At 35.7% G+C, this 21,753-nt stretch overlaps 2 protein-coding genes and 1 pseudogene across 2 annotated transcripts; 1 reads left to right on the top strand and 2 right to left on the bottom strand.

The window, feature by feature from the left end:
• The first annotated feature begins 1,520 nt into the window (after positions 1 to 1,520).
• Positions 1,521 to 4,933, top strand: LOC142172976 (alpha carbonic anhydrase 7-like). Its single transcript, XM_075237291.1, has 7 exons — positions 1,521 to 1,724; positions 1,841 to 2,058; positions 3,025 to 3,131; positions 3,245 to 3,347; positions 3,766 to 3,933; positions 4,037 to 4,090; positions 4,655 to 4,933. Exons 1-7 carry the CDS (start codon positions 1,637 to 1,639, stop codon positions 4,736 to 4,738), a joined length of 822 nt encoding a protein of 273 aa, XP_075093392.1. The 5' UTR covers positions 1,521 to 1,636; the 3' UTR covers positions 4,739 to 4,933.
• Positions 4,934 to 6,942: 2,009 nt separating this feature from the next.
• On the bottom strand, positions 6,943 to 8,094 carry LOC142172698 (uncharacterized). The gene has a single exon (XM_075236369.1). The coding sequence runs from the start codon at positions 8,092 to 8,094 to the stop codon at positions 6,943 to 6,945; it is 1,152 nt and encodes a 383-aa protein (XP_075092470.1).
• An 11,971-nt stretch (positions 8,095 to 20,065) lies between these two features.
• Positions 20,066 to 21,440, bottom strand: LOC142172697 (protein LYK5-like; annotated as a pseudogene).
• Positions 21,441 to 21,753: the final 313 nt, after the last annotated feature.

The following is a 21,753-nucleotide window of genomic DNA, read 5'->3' as shown; positions in this document are numbered from 1 at the left end:
AGAGTATTCTTATCAGAGAATATTACATGTCTTTCACCTTATCTCTCTTTCTTTTTATATGGGACATACCCCCAGTCAACCCTAAAAATACAGGTACAAAGAATATTCACTGAAATATTCTTCTAAAGATCCTATTACAAAACTAGCTGCTACTGCCGCCTTCGATGCTTGACCTCGGCCGTTATCGACTGCTCGGCTATAACCCCCACTGTTTAGGTCTTGACCTCGGCCATATTACTTTTCGTAATGCTACTTCATTTTAAATCTCTTGAAGGCAAATTTAGACCCATACAACTTCTATCTTTTATTTTTTTCCCAAATTGATAGCATTTTTAGCTTGCTAATTATACCTTTTATTTCGTTATTTTTTTGTCAGAATCTCATGCATTCCGAACTAAGATTTTTACGGGGGAAGAATTCACTTTTAGTATTATTTTAACTTACGTATAAGGGTATTGGGTCAGGTTGGGTTGGATCATTCCTATTTTAAGGAAGAATATAAAATTAACCGGTTGGCCGAAACTAATTGCATTTGCTAGCCAAAATATATACACTGTGTATATTATATGTGTATAATACACACATATATATAAAAATATTTTATCGGCTATCTTTTTGGGTGCAGCTGGGTAATTATTTATTAGACTGAAAATGAAAAATAAAAAAACGTCAAAAAAGAAAATACTACCGAAAATTTGTTTTCTCACCATTATGATTTTTGTGTGAGTTAGTGAAAGTTTTATGATTTTTGTGCGCGTTAGTGAAAGTATTACGATTTTTGTGTGAGAAAACAAAGTTATAGTATGACTTTAGTGAAAAAGATCATAGTTATATGATTTTTGTGTGAGAAAATAAAGTTATATGGCTTTGGTAAAAAAAGAGTCATAGTTATATGACCATTTGTGAAATTTAACCCCCTCCCCCGGTTAGGAGAATCAATAGTGTTCTCACTTAATTACCCTTCAGCATGACTCGAACCATCAATCTACGGGTTGGTGGTGGAGGTGCTCAACCACCAGTGCAAGCATCATTTGTCCATTGAGTTCACAAAATCATATATCCATCGATCTGCTTATCTACGTATAATGATAAACTCTTTTTTTTCGTTTTTTTATTTTATTTTTATATTCTATCCCAAGATCATAAACATGAACCCTGACAGTGGTGCAACAACATAGTGACATGAGATTAACAAATCTAATTAGACAAAAAAAAATTACAAACGGTCCTTTTCAACAAACGATTCTGATTAAACATTGAATATAATTTGCACTAGGAAAAATCATGGAAATAGTCGGTGGTCATTTTGTTTGCTATTATTAATTATCCTATGTTTTTTAACTAATAGAAACAACATATACTTCAAACCTGCTCAGCTACTCAAATATAGCTTGAAAACTTCTTCACATTATTCTTGTGGTCAAAGCCAGCTATAGATCTTCTTGGTCAATTTCACATTTCTATTTCCACTAATGCTACTTTAATTTATTCTTCTATATAAACAACCTTCCATTGGTAAAGTTTCCATAACAAAGTACAAGTTTAGAATCTATACTTCATTCCTCTCTATAAGCAACCTTCTATTGGTAAAGTTTCCTTAATAAAACACAAGTTTTTCTATAGTTGGATAAAAAAAATGGAAACGCTTACAAGAACCAACAAAATCTTGTTCTTTTCTTTTCTTTTCCTCACAAGTGCACTGCTTGCAAGATCTCATGAAGTTGGTAGGTTTCAGTTTATGTCTCTCAATTTTTATTAAGTGAATATGGCTTTGGTTTTTGTGTTTTGACTTTTGAAACTTATGATCTGTTAATTTTATTTTTTTTGGAAATTATTACAGATGATGAAAGTGAGTTTACTTACGATGAAGAAAGTGAGAAGGGGCCATCTCATTGGGGTGAAATTCACTCAGAATGGAGCATGTGTAATTCAGGAAAATTGCAATCTCCAATTGATCTTTTGAATGAGAGGGTTGAAATTGTATCTCATTTGGGAAGACTTCATAGAAGCTACAAACCATCCAATTCTACTCTTTTGAATAGAGGACATGATATGATGGTAAGAACAAAAATAATACAGTTTTTGTCTCACTCCATTTATTCTCATCACGTTTAGAGGAGACCTAATTCTTTCATGGTTAGCTCGCAAGAGTACGTTGGCTGAGTGGTTTCCCACGTGGGGAGATCTGAGATCGATTTCCCTCACCATCAGCCTCCTCAGTTAGAGCTTGTTGCACCGGGCTTCCCTAGTACAATTGCATTTTCTGTGTAGATTGCGAGCTATTGCACAATGAGCAGGTTATTCAGTACGTACCCGAAAGATAGCGGTAGCACGTTTCCCTAAGAATTTTCTGAAAAATAATTCTTTCACGGTTATATTTAAGTTTTCGCATGTTCATGTATTGTACTATTTGGTATGACGTAAGTTGTTTTAAAAAAATATTTTCCCATATTATCAGGAAGTTATTTCCGGTATTTGGTTAAGAAAGTATTTCCACAGGAAGCATGTATCATAGAAAGGGAGAAAATGAATTTTCTCGCTTATTTTTCTTACAAAAACTAAAATTTTAATTATATTACATGCTCTAACCAATATATTTCGATGCCATATTATCAATCTTTAATACTCAATTTTTTTTATTAAAATGGTATCAAAATTTTAATGATTATTTTTTTGGTTACTGATGAACTAGGTCTTTTCTATCAACTGCTTAACCTACATGAAATTAATCAAATATACAATCATTTTTGTCTGTGGTTATTTACTATTTTACCTACCATCTGGAAATAAATCATCAACTTACTTTTTGAATTTAATCATTCTTCTTTCCTAGAATAAGTTTTACAAGAGTTTGTCAACTGAAATGTTACCTCCATAAATGTATTAATTCCTTGAATTAATCATGAGGGGCGTTATGGTTTATTAAATATGGAGACGTTCTGAATGATTTATATATTTTTCTTTTCGCTCTGCTTTATACATTTCTTATATGATAATTTGATGAATAATTGTTTACTAATGAAGTTAAGATGGGAAGGTGGAGCTGGACATATTAAGATAAATGGAACTCAATATCAACTCAATCAGGCTCATTGGCACTCACCTTCTGAACATACTATCAATGGAAGAAGGTTCTTATTATATAATATAAATTAATTACATATACTTTCCTTTTTATTTCCTTGTTTATATTCTTGAATTTCCATATTTAGAAAGTGACTAAATTGTGTATGAATAATTGTAGGTTCGATTTGGAAGTTCATTTGGTCCATGAAAGCAATGATGGAAAGACTGCAGTGGTTGGAATTATGTACAAGATTGGAAGAGCTGATTCCTTCTTGTCTATGGTATTAATTACATACACGCACTAAACACAACTTAATTCCGAAAAAACTAACTTCTATAGCGTAACATAATCTTTATATTATTAGGTCACGAGAAAATAATTTTCAGTAATGTTCATTAAAAATGGTATTAGTAACTGAAAAATAAAGCATTTGCTACAATAGATTAAAATATAGACCAGATTATATAAGAAAAAATTATGATGGTCGATCTCTGATCAGGGGCGGAGGGAGGGTGTTATCTAAGGGTTCGGACGAACCTAGTAACTTTTTGCTTAGACGATATATTTGTGCTAGAAAATTCATTAAATATGTATTAATACTTAATTGCGAACCCAGTAACTAACGAGCTATGAGTTCGATTGCAAATTCAAAACGCATAAACTTTAAATCCTGTTTCCGCCTCTATCTCTTGTTACAGATCGAGGATGATTTAAAGGCTCTAGCACATACAAAAGGTGTGGAAAGAAATATTGGAGTTATTGATCCAAAACAAGTGAAGTTAGGTAGCAGAAAATATTACAGATATATTGGCTCCTTGACTGTTCCTCCTTGCACTCAAGATGTTGTCTGGACTATTGTAAGAAAGGTAATTTAAAAACTCTAGCGTTCTATCTATGCTGTGATTATTCTTTTTGCCACTATCAATTTGAAGTTTAATATTCAATTTCGTTTGCTTTATATTTTCTCAGGTGAGGACTGTTACAAGAGAGCAAATGAAACTAATTCGCGAGGCTGTTCATGACGTAAGTTGCTACACTTCACCTTCAGTCCATATTATTTTGTAACATTTTAAGAATTTGGCTAACCCTTTAAGAAATATATGATTATCCTTAATCTTAAAACTATTCGATTAAGAAAGATATCTCGGTGTACTAAGCTCCTGTATTTCTGCAAGAGACTGTTTTCACGGCCCGAACCATAACCTCCTCGTCACATAGCAATAATAATTTTACCATTTATACTAAGGCTCCCCTTCATAAAAATATTCGACTAAATCACCCTTTATTCTCCTTTATACGTCACGATAATTAACACTCCACTAATAGGAGCGTAAGTTTAAATTTGAAAAAAAAAATGTAAATACTTCTTATTTTCTGAAGCATCAAATATTTCAATCTTGTAAAAATGACTAATATTTGGTAAATTGATTGATAAATGTAAATACTTTTTATTTTCTGAAGCATCAAATATTTCAATCTTGTAAAAATGACTAATATTTGGTAAATTGTTGTTATCAATCATTCTTCATTTAGTTGTACCATGGGTGCTAATTCTCTATATTTGATCACATTTTTTTTCTTTTGCAGGAATCTGAAACTAATTCAAGACCAGTCCAAGCAGCAAATAAACGATCGATCCGACTCTATCGGCCAAATGATCCTAAAGAATAATGAAAATGACTCTACAATCTCAGAAGTAATTTACCATATATCTAGTTATTGTCACAATGATTTTGTTTATATACAATAAAATTGAGTTCAGTATATGAGCTAAGAATGTCCTTATCCCGTAAACTACTATTATTTTCCATGTATTTTCAAAACATGGTCGGAATTTTTTCCACAATATAGTGTATTTCTTTGTTCTATTTATTATTTATTAGATTGTAGCAAAATAAATTAATGGCGCTTGTTCTTTGTAAATATTATGCCTCTCGTTTTCAGTCTATTTGACATATTTGTCTTTATTTCTCATTCTACTAACCACACAAAAGCAACAAATGTTGGAAAGGTTCATTAATTAGAGTAAGGCAACAAATAATTAACTATTGGACAAGATTATGTCAAACAATTGGCAAAGCACAATAAAGATTCTATGAGTCATGCATATGTTCAACATATATATATATATAGCCATTTGTTCCTTCCAAAACTGGATTAGAAAATTCCCTTGTCTTTATTGAAGCTCAACAAAGCATAATTTGCATTATTACAAAAATCAGATGATTTAACTTATATTACTGACAGTGCAAGGAATATAATTTTTACTATATCTTATCATATGCATAGAGGTCTATTTACTTTATTTTTTTGGCTATGATATTAGGGTTATTTAATTTAGAAATTTAGACCTTAATCTGAAAGTGAAAATGTTTGACAAGAATAATTCAACAAACACTATAAAGATCGATCAATGAATATATATTCAGTAATAGGACCTATTATTCCTATATGTTCCATTAGTAGCATTCCCTTGAAATGTTACGGAAGATTTTGCATGTGTTTCATCTTTCTTGATTAGAAATCATATTAGGAATAATGGAGGTCACTCCGCTGAAAGACGGCCGTAACTATAATTATCCTAAGGTAGCGAAATTATTTATCGGGTAAATTTCGATCCACACGAAAGATATAACGATATGCGCACTGTTTCGGAGAGAGGCTCGGTGAAATAGACGACATGTCTTTGAAGATGCGAACTATCTTACTGTACCTTAGTGATGGAAAGGAAGTTGGATTCATAAAAATGAATACAAATTGAAAGCAAGAATTCATAGATCTAGTGAAAACTGTAGCTACAAAGAGACATTAATATTTGACTAGGGCAAGTACAATTAATTGGTGTTACTAACATTGCATATGGTGATGAATGGAATATATTTCTGAAATCATACCATTTTGGCAACAACAATAACATACTCATTGTATTTCTACATGTGGGGTCTGTGGAAGCTAGTACGTACGCAGATCTTACACCTACCTTGTGGAGGCCCTATCGATCCTTGCCTAAATGTAGACCCTCGGCTAAAGAAAATCATACCATTCTAGCAAGAACTTTAATTATATCATCCATAGATGGCCTATGAAGAGGATCATCTTCAATACAAGCTTTAGCTAAAACAACTAAACATAATGCTTCTGCTAAAGGGTAATCTTCCCTAAGGCATGGATCAATGAAAAATTTCAACTGTTCGAAGCATCCTCCTTCATTAGCTTCCCCTCTCAAAAATGTAATTGAATACCTCAAAAAATTCCCATCAACATCTTCTTTTCCCGATATCAGCTCGACTAATACTACCCCGAATGCAAAAATGTCCACTTTTTCAGACACTAAGCCATGTACTAGATGCTCGGGGGCAATCCAGCCCCCGAGACTTCCAATACTTCCAATTTTCTTCGTCGTTCCAATGACAGCCTTCGCTCCAAAAACAGCAAGCTTTGCCGTCCATTCGGAGTCAAGAAGATATTTTTGCTATTTATGTTCATGTGTGTATAAGGTGGAATAGTGCAAAAGTGCAAGTAATGTAACCCTCTGGCAATGTCAAAGGCAATTTGAGTTCTTTTATGCCAACTAAGAGAAGCTAAGGAGTTTGACAAACAATCTCTTAATGTTCCATTTGATGAATATTCAAACACAAGATAAGATCCTGAAATGTCATCCTCGCCATAACAAACACCTCGAAGGTTAACAATATTGACATGATTGATTCTTGAGTGTACATCAATTACTTGTTTTGTGTCCTCAGATCTTATTTCTTGATCAATACTTCAGCATTATCAACACAACCCTTGTATACATTGTCACTTATCTTAGTTCCTTCACTAAAATTATCCGTCGCTCTTTTCAATTCCTCTATGTTGTACTCCCCCAAAGACTACTTTATTCCTGCAAGTAAATCAGGTGATAAGCACGAATTCGTGGAACTTCTAGTAGTCGTTGGAGGGGAATTTCTTGGTGTTGAACCTGAAGTAACAGAGCTTTTATGTATCGAAGAACGATTTTTCTCTGCCTTGAATTTCCTTATGGCCCTTATATATAAACCACAAGCAACTAAAGTTGCAGCAAACAGGAAAAAACCAACAACCGACACTGAAATGCAAAGTTTCTTTAGTTTCAGGTTTTTGGATGATTTTTCTACCATTTGTGTTGGTAAAAAACCAGGAGTAGGAGAATCAGAATCATGTATGCTGAAATTAATAGAGGGTTCTCCTCTCAAGGGAACTAAAATTGTTGTATTTGAAAATACAGTGGGATTAAAACTTAAATGGTTAGCACCCCATATATCTTCAATAGAAATATTGAATTTTTCACTTACTTTTCCTGTATCATCTCCTGAAATAAAAGGGTATGTGATAAGGTACTTTAATCCAACATCAAAAAATTTACCAGGACATGCACATTTCAAAGGCATTAGCAACTCTGTACCAGCTTTGATATCATAATTGACATCAGAAATATTGGTTTTCTTGGAAATATTTTCCTCCAAAAGTGTAATGGATTTAACTAAACCTTCAAAAACTCCACAAGCAACGTTGTCGAATTTTGTGTTTGTAGGTGAACGGTAGCTAATATTAGCTTGAAAGGATTCACCTAAACAAGAACATTGAATTGGAACAATTACCTCTCTACCAATTTCAAGAATCTGCGACGACGAAGTGACATTGTTTAAGGTGAGTAGTACATCAGGAGAAAAACCAAACAAGTAAGAAACATCAGATATTGTTGTGAAATCTTGATTAGTTCTATAGATCAAGAATGTTTGACAAGAATCATTTAGAGAAGTACAAGTATATCTTGTACCTGGAGAACTGATATTAGAAAAACATGAGGTTGAATCATAGAATTGTTGGCCATAGCTTGAGCTAATGCAGATGCAAATTACTAGAAGCCATTGAAAATTCATGACATACAAATTAAAATTTAGATGGTAAGCATTCTGCTCAAGGATTCTGCTCAAGCATTGAAAATATGTCCAATGAGATTTAATGGCAGGCCAAGCAGTGAAGTATATGAAAGGAATGACCATTAATTTTTTATTCATTTCCTTTGCTTTTCTATATAGTAATAACAAATTGTGACTGAGTTGGTAATGGAAATTTTATATGAAAGGCAACATTAGCAGCCGGCCATTTTGTATCCAACTGTTATCTACGACTACTAGTAATTGGTAAGTAGACGGAAAAAAAAAGATGGAATATTTTCTGACGTTTGTGATGGAGCCTGGATATGTTTCTAGATGATAAGAGTGACATAGCTCTTTCCTTATACAATAATCCGAGTCAATAATTCGGTATAACCTATACAATATTCAGTTTTCAGTATAAAACTTTGCATTATAAAGATAATTTATGTATAACTAATACATCATTCAGCTTTCAGTATTAAACTCCATATAGCTTATGTGAAGTTGAAATACCAGAAACAGAGGCGGAGCTAGGATTTAAACCTTATGGATTCGGGATTATAATCATATGTAACAGCCCAATCCACTAGTAATATTGTCCGCTTTGGAAATAGGCTCGCGCGGCTTTAAAACACGTCAGTAGAGTCTAAGACATGTCTATTTATATACCCAGCATCTCTTCCGTATTTTATCGATATGGAATTCGCCTAGGGTGTCATATACACCCCCTCATGGATTTGCCCTACCACCGTTCAAGGTTGCATGCGGAGTGACTCAGATATCATATGTAACAGCCTAACTTACTAGTGATATGCCCGCACGACTTTAAATCGCGCCACTAGAGTCTAAGGCCTGTCTACTTATATAGCCGGCATCTCTCCCGTATTTTGTCGATGTGGGATTCTGATGGTAGGCTATAATTGCGTATTTTAGTCGCTTATCGCACTCTAATTTACTGCACCTTTATTGTGTTTGATCTTTAATCGCTAGTGTTTTTCACTTATTGTGTGTTTTATGCCTTGTAGGAGTGATTCTGAGTTATGGAGATGTTGTGGTACTAATTCAAGCTATGTGGAGCTTTGAAGTCTGAGTAAAAGCCCAAGGAATGAAGTCGGGATCGTGTTCGGTGGTCGAGGATCAATTCTTAACGTCAAAATTCAAGGAAGAAGCAACTGCTGAATAAATGCACTAGTGTGGGGTACTGCGAGGCACTGTGCGACGCATTAATGCAAAGTTTTGTCAGAAATCTATAAAGTTAAGAGACTATATTTTTTGTGGTGTGACAGGAAAAGGCATTAGTGAGACGCACTGGGCGACACATGAAAAGCAATAAGTTTGCAAGTTTTCCTATTTCGTCTAGGAAAGGGAAATTTCGTCTTGGTCCGACCCTACTTGGTATAAATACATGGAAAAATATTATTTTCTGAACTTTGGAACTAATTCGAGCTATGTGGAACTTTGAAGTTTGAGTAAAAGCTCAAGGGTTGAAGCCTGGATCGTTTTCGGGGGTCGAGAATTAATTCTGGACGTCAAAATTCAAGGAAGAAGCAACTGCTGAAGAAATGCACTAGTGCGAGGCGCTGTGCGACGCATTATGCAAATTTTTGTTAGAAATCTCTAAAGTTCAGAGGCTGGGTTTTTTGTGGTCTGACATGAAAAAGCATTAGTGCGACGCACTGGGCAACGCATGAAAAGCAATAAGTTTGCAAGTTTTCCTATTTCAGCTAGGAAAAGGAGATTTTGTCTTGGTCCGACCCTACTTGGTATAAATACATGGAAAACGTTATTTTCTGAACTTTAGACACACTTTAGACCTAGAGACACACGAGGAACATCCCGGAGCAAGGATATCTCAGATTTCTTCATCGTTTCTTAGTATTTTTAATTATCCAACACTTATGAATTTGTTTGATACTATCAAGAGTGGCTAAAACCCATAGTTCTGGGGTTGTGATTTAGCCATGGATATTGATATTTAATGTCGACTTAACCTTGATTATAATTCACCAATATATGGTTGTTTCTTCAATTTTGTGATTAATTGCTTAATTTTCTGTCCAACAGTTAGGTTCTATTTCCTATCTATGCTATGCTTGGGAAAGCCATGTTTAGATTAGAGAAGAATTAAAGAGAGCACGATCTTAACTCTGGGAGGGAGGCAGATTTGTGGTTAGGATAGGAATATACCTAGTCACCATGCTTAATTAAATATCTTAATCTTAATGCATTCTTAATAGATTGATTTCATAGGAATATAGGCGTTAATCTATTTTGAATAAGCGAGTAGTACTTAGAAAGAAGGCTATGAGAGCAATTGTTCGATTAATTAGCAATCATGAGTGAATTGTATGAAGGGGGAGTTAACTAGAACATAATAGGATTGGTGAATCGATCACAACCCTGGAATATTTGTCTCTACTGAATACACAACAACTGTTTTGTTGCTTGATAATTTAGTTACTACTTAGAATTATAGTTTAGTATAATTAAACTCTTGAACTCAAATTGGCTCAACTGAATAACAATCTTGGTGAATTTAGTGGATACTTGAAACAAGTCTCTGTGGGTTCGACACTCGACTTATCATTTTATTACTTGCACGACTACGTATACTTGCATGTGCATTTGGGAGCAACAAGTTTTTGGCACCATTGACGGGGACTTGAATATTGACTACTCTCTAGTTTTTGCTTTCATTGTTTATTTCGTCAAGTCTAACATTACTTGATTGTTACTCTGATCTCAGGAACTTTGATTGAATGCGCAGGGTCAGAAGCCAGGACAGACTTTAAGGATTTGATCCCGAACCTGAGAGAACATTTCATAGGAGGTTGAGGGAAGTAAATGATACAAATAATCTTCATGCACTTGTTCAATTTCCTGTGAACATGGAAGAGGAGCAACGTATGGTTGTTCAGGAGATGGCTATGCCCAGCATTGCTAATGTTACCTCTAGCATTGTGAAGCCCAGAATCACTGGGCACTTTAAGCTAAAACAGAGCATGATCCAACTACCTCATGCGAATGGGCAGTTAATGGGTCTTCCACACGAGGATCCACAACAGATATCCTGAATTTCTTGGAGATTAGTGATACTTACATCACTAATGGAGTCACTCCAGACTATGTGAGGTTCACACTTTTCCCGTTCTCTCTGTTGGACGAAGCAAAGTGATGGCCGAAGGCAGAGCCAACTAATTCTATTACATCATGGAATGACCTGGCAAGGTTCTTTCCTTCAAGCAAAAGTGGAAAGATCAGAAGTGAGATAATCGCATTCAAATAGAAATCGGGGGAGTCTTTATACTCAGCTAGGGAGAGGTTTAAGGGGTTGCTAAGAGACTGTCCTCATCACAATCAGACAAATGAAGTGTTAGCTCACACATTCATAGAAGGGCTATATCCTGAGACAAAGATTGTGGTAGATGCTGCAGCTGGAGGTCAAGTGTTGGAGAAAAGCTTTGATGAGATATATGCGTTATTGAACAAATTCTCCAAAAGCAATCCTGATTGGCAAGGAGAGATGGGCAGACACAAATTGCAAAAATCTGTAGGGTTCTCGAGTTAGATGTCGTCTCGGCATTATCAGTGCAGATTTCCACATTGACCAACCAAGTCAATCAAATGACCTTGGTTATTAACAAGCAACAAACTCAACCAGTGCAATAGGTTCAATTGTTTTGAGAAGTATGTGGCGAGGGTCATACGAGCGACTTATACCCAGTTAATCTAGAGTCTATTTATTTTGTGGGTAATGCAATTAGGGGCCAGACAAACCAGTATGGGAACACCTACAATCCTAACTGGAGGAACCACCAAAACTTCTCTTGGGGTGAAAACCAAGGTGCTAAGAATCAATATTGACCACAAGCACCTCAACAACAATATAGACCACCTCAAGCTAAGCGAAATGCAAACTCAACAAGTCACATTGAGGAACTGATGAAGAAGTTGATGGCTAAGCAGCAAGCCCACACAACATGATGAAGAAAGTGATGGCTGACCAGCAGGCCCAAGCCGTAGCAATGAGAAATTTGGAGCGACAAATGGGACAACTTGCTAGTTCCCAAAATACTCGACCAATTGGAGCTCTTTCCAACGATACTAAGGCTAATCCTAAGGCATCTATTAATGTTGTGTCATTAAGGAATGGGAGACAGTTAGAAGAAGTCCAGTTGAAAAAGAGAAAACAAGTAACCTTTAATGAGAATCCGGCCACTATATTGTCAGAATCAGAAAAATCAAAAGAGTCAGAGAAGCCAGCCGAAGAGGCGGTGGCTAAGTAAACCCCACCATTGGTTGAGAGGCCATCACCTCCGTTCCCTCAAAGATTGCAGAAATTGAAGGATAGTGCCGCGTATAAAAAGTTTCTCAATATTTTGAAGCAGGTGCAAATTAATATTCCACTGGTAGACATCCTGCAAGAAGTATCCAAATATACAAAATACATCAAGGACGTAGTGGCCAATAAAAGGAGGTTGGCCGAGTTCGAGACTGTGACACTCACTGAGGAATGTGGCTCAAGAATTCAAAGCAAGCTACCTCAGAAATTGAAGGATCCGGGTAGTTTCACTATCCAAATCTCAATTGGTAAACATGCAGTTAGGCGAACGTTATGTGATCTTGGAGTGAGCATCAATTTGATGTTGCTATCTGTGTTCAGATAGTTGGGGTTGGGTGAGCCGCGCCCAACAACAGTAATCTTACAGTTGGTTGATCGCTCCCTTGCTCATCCTGAAGGAGTGATTGAAGATGTGTTAGTTCAAGTGGGTTCGTTCATATTCCCTACTGATTTCATTATCTTGAACCAGTTCGGACGAACCTAGTAACTTTTTGCTTAGACGATATATTTGTACTAGAAAATTCATTAAATATGTATTAATACTTAATTGCGAACCCAATAACCAACGAGCTATGGGTTCGATTGCAAATTCAAAACGCATAAACTTTAAATCATGTTTCCGCCTCTATCTCTTGTTACAGATCGAGGATGATTTAAAGGCTCTAGCCCATACAAAAGGTGTGGAAAGAAATATTGGAGTTATTGATCCAAAACAAGTGAAGTTAGGTAGCAGAAAATATTACAGATATATTGGCTCCTTGACTGTTCCTCCTTGCACTCAAGATGTTGTCTGGACTATTGTAAGAAAGGTAATTTAAAAACTCTAGCGTTCTATCTATGCTGTGATTATTCTTTTTGCCACTATCAATTTGAAGTTTAATATTCAATTTCGTTTGCTTTATATTTTCTCAGGTGAGGACTGTTACAAGAGAGCAAATGAAACTAATCCGCGAGGCTGTTCATGACGTAAGTTGCTACACTTCACCTTCGGTCCATATTTTTTAGTAACATTTTAAGATTTTGGCAAACCCTTTAAGAAATATATGATTATCCTTAATCATAAAAATATTCGATTAAATTAAATAACTTTTTAGTTTTTGTTTTATACGTCACACTTAATTAATACTCCATTAATTGGAGTAGTAAATGTAAAATTGAAGTGGAAAAAAAAGGTAAACTCTTACTAATTGTCTAAAACGTCAAATATTTCAAAATTTGTCAAAATGACTCATATTTGGTACCTTGGGTGCTAATTCTTTATTTGATCATAATTTTTTTTTTTGCAGGAATCTGAAACAAATTCAAGACCAGTCCAAGCAACAAACAAACGACCGATCCGACTCTATCGACCAAATGATCCTAAAGAATAATAAAAATGATTCTACGTACAATCTTAGACGTAACTTACCATATTTATAGTTACTGTCACAATGATTTTGTTTATATACAATAAAATTGAGTTCAGTATATGAGCTAGAAATGGCCTTATCCCGTTAATGGCCGTTATCATCCATGTATTTTCATAACATGGTCGGAATTCTTTCCACAATATAGTGTATTTCTTGGTTCTATTTATTATTTATTGAATTGTAGCAAAATAAATTAGTTGCACTTGTTCTTTGTACCAGTAGGCCTCTCATTTTCAGTCTTCGACATATTTGTCTTTATTTTTTATTCTACTAACCCCACAAAAGCAACAGATGTAGGAAAGATTCATTAATTAGAGTAAGGCAACGAGTAATTAACTATTGGACAAGATTATGTCAAACAATTGGCAAAGCACAATATAGATTCTACTAGTCATGCATATGTTCAACAGATAGTCCATTTGTTCCTTCCAAAACTGGATTAGAAAATTTCTTTATCGTTGTTGAAGCTAGCATACATAGAGCATAATTTGTACTATTACAAAAATCAGATGTCCCCGTCACAAATTAAAATAAATAAACTAATACGCTCTAATGTTTTAACTTATCTACACTGAGAACGTACGAAATTTTTACGGCTATATGCTGATAGAGAAGGGGAGCATTCGCGGTAAAGTTGTTGTCATGTGACCAGGAGGTCACTGGTCGAGCCGTGGAAACAGCCTCTTGCAAAAATGCAAGGTAAGGCTGCGTACAATAGATCTTTCTGGTCCGGCCCTTCCCCGGACCCGAGCATATATAACGGAAATTTAGTGCACCGGACTACTATTTTTTATATGATGCTAGCAGAATATTTAATTTATTTTCTTTGCTACGATATTAGGATTATTTAATTTAAACATTTAAACCTTAACCTGAAGGTGAAAAAGTTTGACAAGAATAATTTAACAACAACATATATACCCATTATAATCTCACAAATGATACGTGTAAAGGAATTACATAGATGCACTACAGTGCACTATTGTTGAGTTGGACACTAGCTAGGGACAGTTGTACATTGTAGCTAGTTAGTTGATTAATTAAGTCGGTTAGTTAGTTGTATATATTGCTAGATACAATAGCTATTTAGGCAGAGCTTCATTTTCTGTAATTGCATGTTGATCAGATTATTCTAGAAGCTGTCGATTTCTCCTTGCTCTATCTTCATTCTTCTTCTGCTCCTCATCTCTTAAATCATGGCTGATAATCGGCCAACTTAACATGGTATCAGAACTAACTAGCTACTAGATTGAGGGATTTTTCACAAAATTGACAGTGAAAAACGAGGAATTCAGAGATAGTGTAGCAAGCAAACCCTATTTTTCAAATTCAATAGCGATTAAAAAGATAGTTACTGAAAATATGAGTGATACTTCAAGCGGAGTCACTGGCGGTAGCTCGATGGTGATTGACCACAATCACCCTTTATTCCTTGGTGCCGGCGACACTCCTGGCGTCGTTCAAATTGGAATTCAGCTGGTCGGAATGGAGAACTACTCGTTGTGGAGTTGATCCATGAAAGTAGCTTTGCTAGTGAAGAACATGCTATATTTCATAGATGGCTCAGTGTGACGTGAAGATTATAGAGGAGATCTGGTGAAACAGTGGAATCGCTGTAATGCAATGGTGATTTCTGGCTTACGAGCAATGTAAGTGCAAATTTACTCAGTGGAATTCTCTATAGTTCAAATGCATTTCATGTATGGAATGATCTTCAGGAAAGATTTGACAAAGTTAACTTGACAAGAATCTATCATTTGCTTCGAGCAATTTGTACACTAAAACAAGGTGTTTCACCTATTTCTGTCTACTACTCAAAAATAAAAGACCTTTGGGATGAAATGGATTCAATTATTGCTTTTACTTCTTATAATTGTGATGAATCTAAGGAGTATGTGGTTCATCTCTGAAACCAGGGGTTACTACAGTTCCTAATAGGACTTAATGACTCATATAGCCAAGTAAGGAGTCAAACATGAGGATACCAACTCCTAGTGTAAATCAAGCATATGCTATATTGGTGCACGATGAGAGTCAGAAAGCAACTTCTGGAATGCTAAATTTAGGGGGAAATGGTACTGAACCAACAGCCTTATTCACAACAAAATGAGGCACATGAATGGGACAGGGGAATAGAAAAAATTACAATATGTACTTTGACTATTGTAACATGAAAGGACACAACAGTGACAATTGCTTCAAGCTAATGGAATGTGAAGTTTGTTTGATCAAAGGTCAGACAAAAGAGAACTGCTATAAGGTGATAGGATATCGAGTTGATTTCAAAGGAAAAAAGGTCAACTTGGTGAATGTAGGGGGAGATTATGGTTAGCAGTCAGTTGGTCACATGAATACACTAGTAGCACCATTCTTCACTAAGGAACAATACAGTCAAATCTTAACCATGTTAAAGAAGGCAAACATATCTGATGCAAGTGTAAGCTTAGCAGTTAAACCTTTATTTTTTACATTAACTAACTTGAAATGGATTGTGGATTTTGGGGAAACTAACCACATGGTTGGTGAAAAATCCATGTTGAACACTGGTGTATCGGTTAATAATTATGCAGTTGCAAATTCTGGCATAGGTGAAACTTTCAACTGGTGATTCAGCAGGTGTCTCAGATTAGAAATTGCTCATTGACAGAAGGTGAAGTCCTCAAAGATGTGTTGTGTGTGCCAACTTTTAAGTTCAATCTCATATTTGTATCAAAAGTGACAAGAGATCTGAATTGTTACATCATATTCTTTCCTAGTTTTTATGTGTTTCAGGATCTCTTCACTGGGAGGGTAAAGGATATTAGTAGAGAGGTAGATGGGCTATACGTTCTGTGTTAACAAAATACGACAGTCCAATTTGAAAATATGAAGTCTATAACAGCAATAAGCAGTGTACCTACAGAACTCTAGCACAAGAGAATGGGTCATGTTGCCATGTCTGTTCTTAGGAAGTTCACTACTTTTTAGAATAGTGATAAGTTTTGTATTACTCATTGTGAAGTATGTTCTTTAGCAAGACAAACAAGAGTTCCATTCTCAATTAGTAGTAGCAAGGCAGATAGTATGTTTGCTCTCTTACATGTGGATGTATAAGGCTCTTATAAGGTGCCAACACATAATGGAATGGGGTATTTTCTTATATTGGTTGATGACTACTCTAGATGGACTTGGGTTCATTTTCTGCACCTTAAATCTAATGTTGTGGTTTTATTGAAGGATTTTATTGTGTTGGTGGCTACTTAATTTGGTCAGAAAATTAAGGTGTTTAGATCTGACAATGGTTCAGAATTCTTCCACTCCAATTGTAGTAATTTGTCAATATAATTGTTCATCAAATCTCTTGCACTTACACTCCACAACAAAATGGAGTGGTCGAGCGATGGCACAGACATATATTAGAAATAGCTAGAGCAATAAGAATTCAGGGACACTTACCTATCAGATTTTGGGGTCAATGCATCATTGGGGCTGTGTAGATTGTTAATAGGTTGCCATCTGTAGTACTGGACAACAAGTCTTCTTATGATATTGTCTATGGGAAAGCACCTTCTTTGCAGCACATGAGAGTTATAGGATATCTCTGGTATGCCACAGATGTCAGAAAGAAGGATAAAATTTCCCTAAGGGCAATCAAATTTATTTTACTAGGAAATGGTGCAAATCAAAAGAGGTATAAGCAGTATGATATAGCTAACAAATCTATTTTTGTTAGTAGAGATGTCACATTTCATGAGGACATCTACCCTTTCCAATATCTGAGTCCTCCTATTAATTTGTCTTGATAGTTCTCTGCATCACATACCTACACTAACCCCTATAGAAATTGTTCCTTCCAGCCCAGACGACTTGTTATTTAATTTAGGAAAACAATCACATGTACTGAGGGAACCTGAGATGGAGGTAGACAGGTTCATCATTGATCCCATTGAGCAATAAGTGCAACATCAGGATGTCTTGCCCAGGGCAGACTCTCTTTCACCAACTCAAGATACACATGTTCAGTCTTCAACTTTCATTTCTCAGGAGCAACTTGTTAATAAGGAGCCCATACAGAATGCTGTCAGGCAATCAGGGAGAGTCAGTAAGCCTCCCATCTGGCTCAAGGACTATGTAACTCAAGGCAAGGTAAAGACAGTGGCACACATGCCTTTATCCTATTAGTAGTGGTCAGCTATGATCATCTGTCCAAGCCTTATCAGAACTTTGTGGCCTATGTCTCAAGCATCATTGAGCCCAGATCATATCAGGAGGCTGCCAAAGATAACAAGTGGATAGAGGCAATGAAAGTTGAGATATGGCCATTAGAATAAAATAAGACATGGGAAGTTGTAGCACTACCTAAAGAGTAGAAGATCATAGGATGTAAATGGATATACAAGATCAAGTATAAGGCAAATGGTGAAGTAGAAAGATTTAAAGAAAGGCTAGTGGCCAAGGGCTACAATCAAAAGGATGGAATTAATTGTCAAGAAACTTTCTCTCATGTTGTTAAAATGGTCACTGTTAGAGGAGTTGTTTCTTTAGCTGCAGCTAAAGGTTGGACCTTACATCAAATGGATGTTTATTGCTTTCTTGCAAGGTGATTTACGTGAGTAGGTATACATGGATCTTCCTCAAGGTTTCAGTTCTGAGGCTGGTAAACATAAAGTTTGCAGGTTACGCAAGTCCCTCTATGGGCTTAAACAAGCATCCAAGCAATGGAACATCAAGTTGATCTCAGCATTGACTGGTGTTGGTTATACACAGAGTCATTTGGACTATTCTTTGCTCACCAAAAAATCAGTCAGCAAGTTGGTAGTGATTCTCCTTTATGTTGATGATCTATTAATTACTGGAAATGATCTTGAGCTAATCAATGTCACAAAGGCTGTTCTGCAGAACAATTTCAAGATCAAGGATCTAGGTGAATTTAGATATTTTTTGGGGATAGAATTTTCCAGAAGTAATGAAGGTATTCTGATGCACCAACACAAATATTCTCTGGAATTAATCTCAGACATGGGGTTAGCAGGTTCTCGATCAATTGGTGCACCGGTGGAGTTGAACCAGAAGCTTACCAATAGTGAATTCGATGCTCATGTTTGGCTCATCCTCTGATCGACCACTAGAGGATCCTAGCAGCTATCAAAGATTTATAGGTACACTACTTTACTTGACCATTACTAGGCCAGACATTGCTTTTGTTGTGCAATGTCTGAGCCAATTTATGCATGCTCCTAAAGCCTCTCACACGGAATCAGCAATTAGGGTAGTGAGATATGTCAAACAGGCCCCTGGCCTTGGTATCCTCATGTCATCTCACAGCTCTCCTACACTTCAGGCCTTTTGTGATGCATATTGGGCCTCCTGTCCCAATACCAGAAAGTCAGTAACTGGATACTTGATCAAATTTGGAGACTCTCTCATTTCTTGGAGGACCAAGAAGCAGGCAACCATTTCTAGAAGCTCAGCTGAAGCTGAATACAGGAGTCTTGCAACCACTGTTGCAGAGATTGTTTGGCTCATAGGTGTATACAAAGAATTGGGAGTTTCCTTACATCTGCCTATTCCAATGCGTAGTGACAGCAAGTCTGTCATACAGATTGCTACTAATCCTGTGTTCCACGAGCGGACTAAGCATATCTATATTGATTGTCACTTCATTCGGGAGAAGGCTCATCAAGGTATGGTGGACACCCTCTATGTGCCATCATAAAAACAACAGGCTGACATCTTGACTAAGGGCTTTCCTATTGCTCAACACTGTTATCTTCTATCCAAGTTAGGAATAAAGAATATCTTCATCTCTCCTAGCTTGAGGAAGGGTGTAAAAGAATTATATAGATACACTACAGTGCATTAATGCTGAGCTGGACACTAGATGGGGATAGTTATACATTGTAGCTAGTTAGTTGATTAATTAAATCGGTTAGTTAGTTGTAAATATTGCTAGTTATAGTAGCTATTTAGGCAGAGCTTCATTTTCTGTAATTGCATGTTGAAAAACAAGAATAATTCAACAAATACTATAAAGATGATCAATGAATATATAATCACTACTGGACCTTAGTGATGGAAAGGAAGTAGGATTCATTAAAAAGAATACAAATTGAAAGAAAGAATTCATAGATCAAGTGAAAATGTAACTACAAAGAGACATTAATATGTGACTGAGGCAAGTACAATTAATTGATGATAACTAACATTGCATAATGAATGGAATATGTTTCTGAAACCATACCATTCTGGAAACAACAACAACATATCCAGTCTATTTCCACATGCGAGGTTCAGAGGAAGATAGTGTATACATAAACCTTACACCTACCTTGTGAAGTCCTTATCGACCCTCGGCTAAAGAAAGTCATACTATTCTAGAAAGAATTTTAATTATATCATTCATAGATGGCCTATGAAGAGGATCGTCTTCAATACAAGCTTTAGCTAAAACAGCTAAACATAATGCTTCTGTTAAAGGGTAATCCATAAGGTTTGGATCAATAAAAAATTTCAATTGTTCAAAGCATCCTCCTTCATTAGCTCCCCCTCTCAAAAATGTAATTGAATCCCTAAAAAAGCTTCCATCTACATCTTCTTTTCCTTATATGAGCTCGAGTAATACTACCCCAAATGCAAAAATGTTCATTTTTCAGACACTGAGCCATGTACTAGATACACATGGGCAATCCAGCCCCCGAGACATCCAATACTTCCAATTTCCTTCGTCGTTCAAATGATAGCTTTTGCTTCAAAAATAGCTAATTTTGCCATCCAATTCGAAGCCAAGAAGATTTTTTTGCTAATTATGTTCATGTGTGTATTCGGTGGAATACTGCAAAAGTGCAAGTAATGTAGCCCCGTGGCAATGTCAAAGGCAATTTGAGTTCTTCTATTCCAACTAAGAGAAGCTAAGGAGTTTGACAAACAATCCCTTAATGTTCCATTTGATGGATATTCAAACACAAGATAAGATCCTGAAATGTCATCCTCACCATAACAAACACCTCGAAGCTTAACAATATTAACATGATTGATTCTTGAGTGTACATCAATTACTTGTTTTATCTTAGTTCCTTCACTAAAATTATCTGTCGCTCTTTTCAATTCATCTATGTTGTACTCCCCCAAAGAGTACTTTATTCCTGCAAGTAAATCAGGTGATACGCATAAATTTGTAGAACTTCTAGTAGTCATTGGAGGGGAATTTCTTGGTGTTGAACCTGAAGTAACAGAGCTTTTATGTATCGAAGAACGATTTTTCTCTGCCTTGAATTTCCTTATGGCCCTTATATTTAAACCACAAGCAGCTAAAGTTGCAGCAAACAGAAAAAAAACCAACAACTAATACAACAATGTAGAGTTTCCTTAGTTTCAGGATTTTGGATGATTTTTCTATCATTTGCGTTGGTAAAAAAACCAGGAGTAGGTTGGTCAGAATCATGAATTATAAAATTAATAGATGGTCCTCCTTTTAAGGGAACTAAAAATTTTGAATTTGAAACTACATTGAGATTAAAACATAAATGGTTAGCACCCCATATATCTACAACAAAAATATTGAATTTTTCACTTACTTTTTCTGTATCATCTCCTGAAATAAAAGGGTATGTGACAAGGTACTTTAATCCGACGTCAAAAACTTTATCAGGACATTCACATTTCAAAGGCACAAGCAACTCTGTACCACCTCTGATATCATAACTGACTTTAGAAGTATTGTTTTTTGGAAATATTTTCATCGAAAAGTGTAATAGACTTAACTAAACCTTTAAAAATTCCACAAGCAACGTCATTGAATTTTGTATTTGTAGGTGCATGGTAGCTAATATTAGATTGAAAGGATTCACCTAAACAAGAACATTGAATTGGAACAATTACCTCTCTACCAATTTCAAGAATCTGCGACGACGAAGTGGCGTTGTTTAATGTGAGAAGTCTATCAGGAGGAAACTCCAAACAAGTAAGAAACATCAAAGATTGTTGTGAAATCTTGGTTAGCTCTGTAGATCAAGAATGTTTAACAAGAACCCTTTGTACAAGTATAGGTATATA

Source organism: Nicotiana tabacum, chromosome 18 (genome assembly GCF_000715075.1).
Source record: "Nicotiana tabacum cultivar K326 chromosome 18, ASM71507v2, whole genome shotgun sequence".
NCBI lineage: Eukaryota > Viridiplantae > Streptophyta > Magnoliopsida > Solanales > Solanaceae > Nicotiana > Nicotiana tabacum.
The sequence above is the reverse complement of the archived record's forward strand: the minus strand, read 5'-3'. Positions and strand labels throughout refer to the sequence as shown.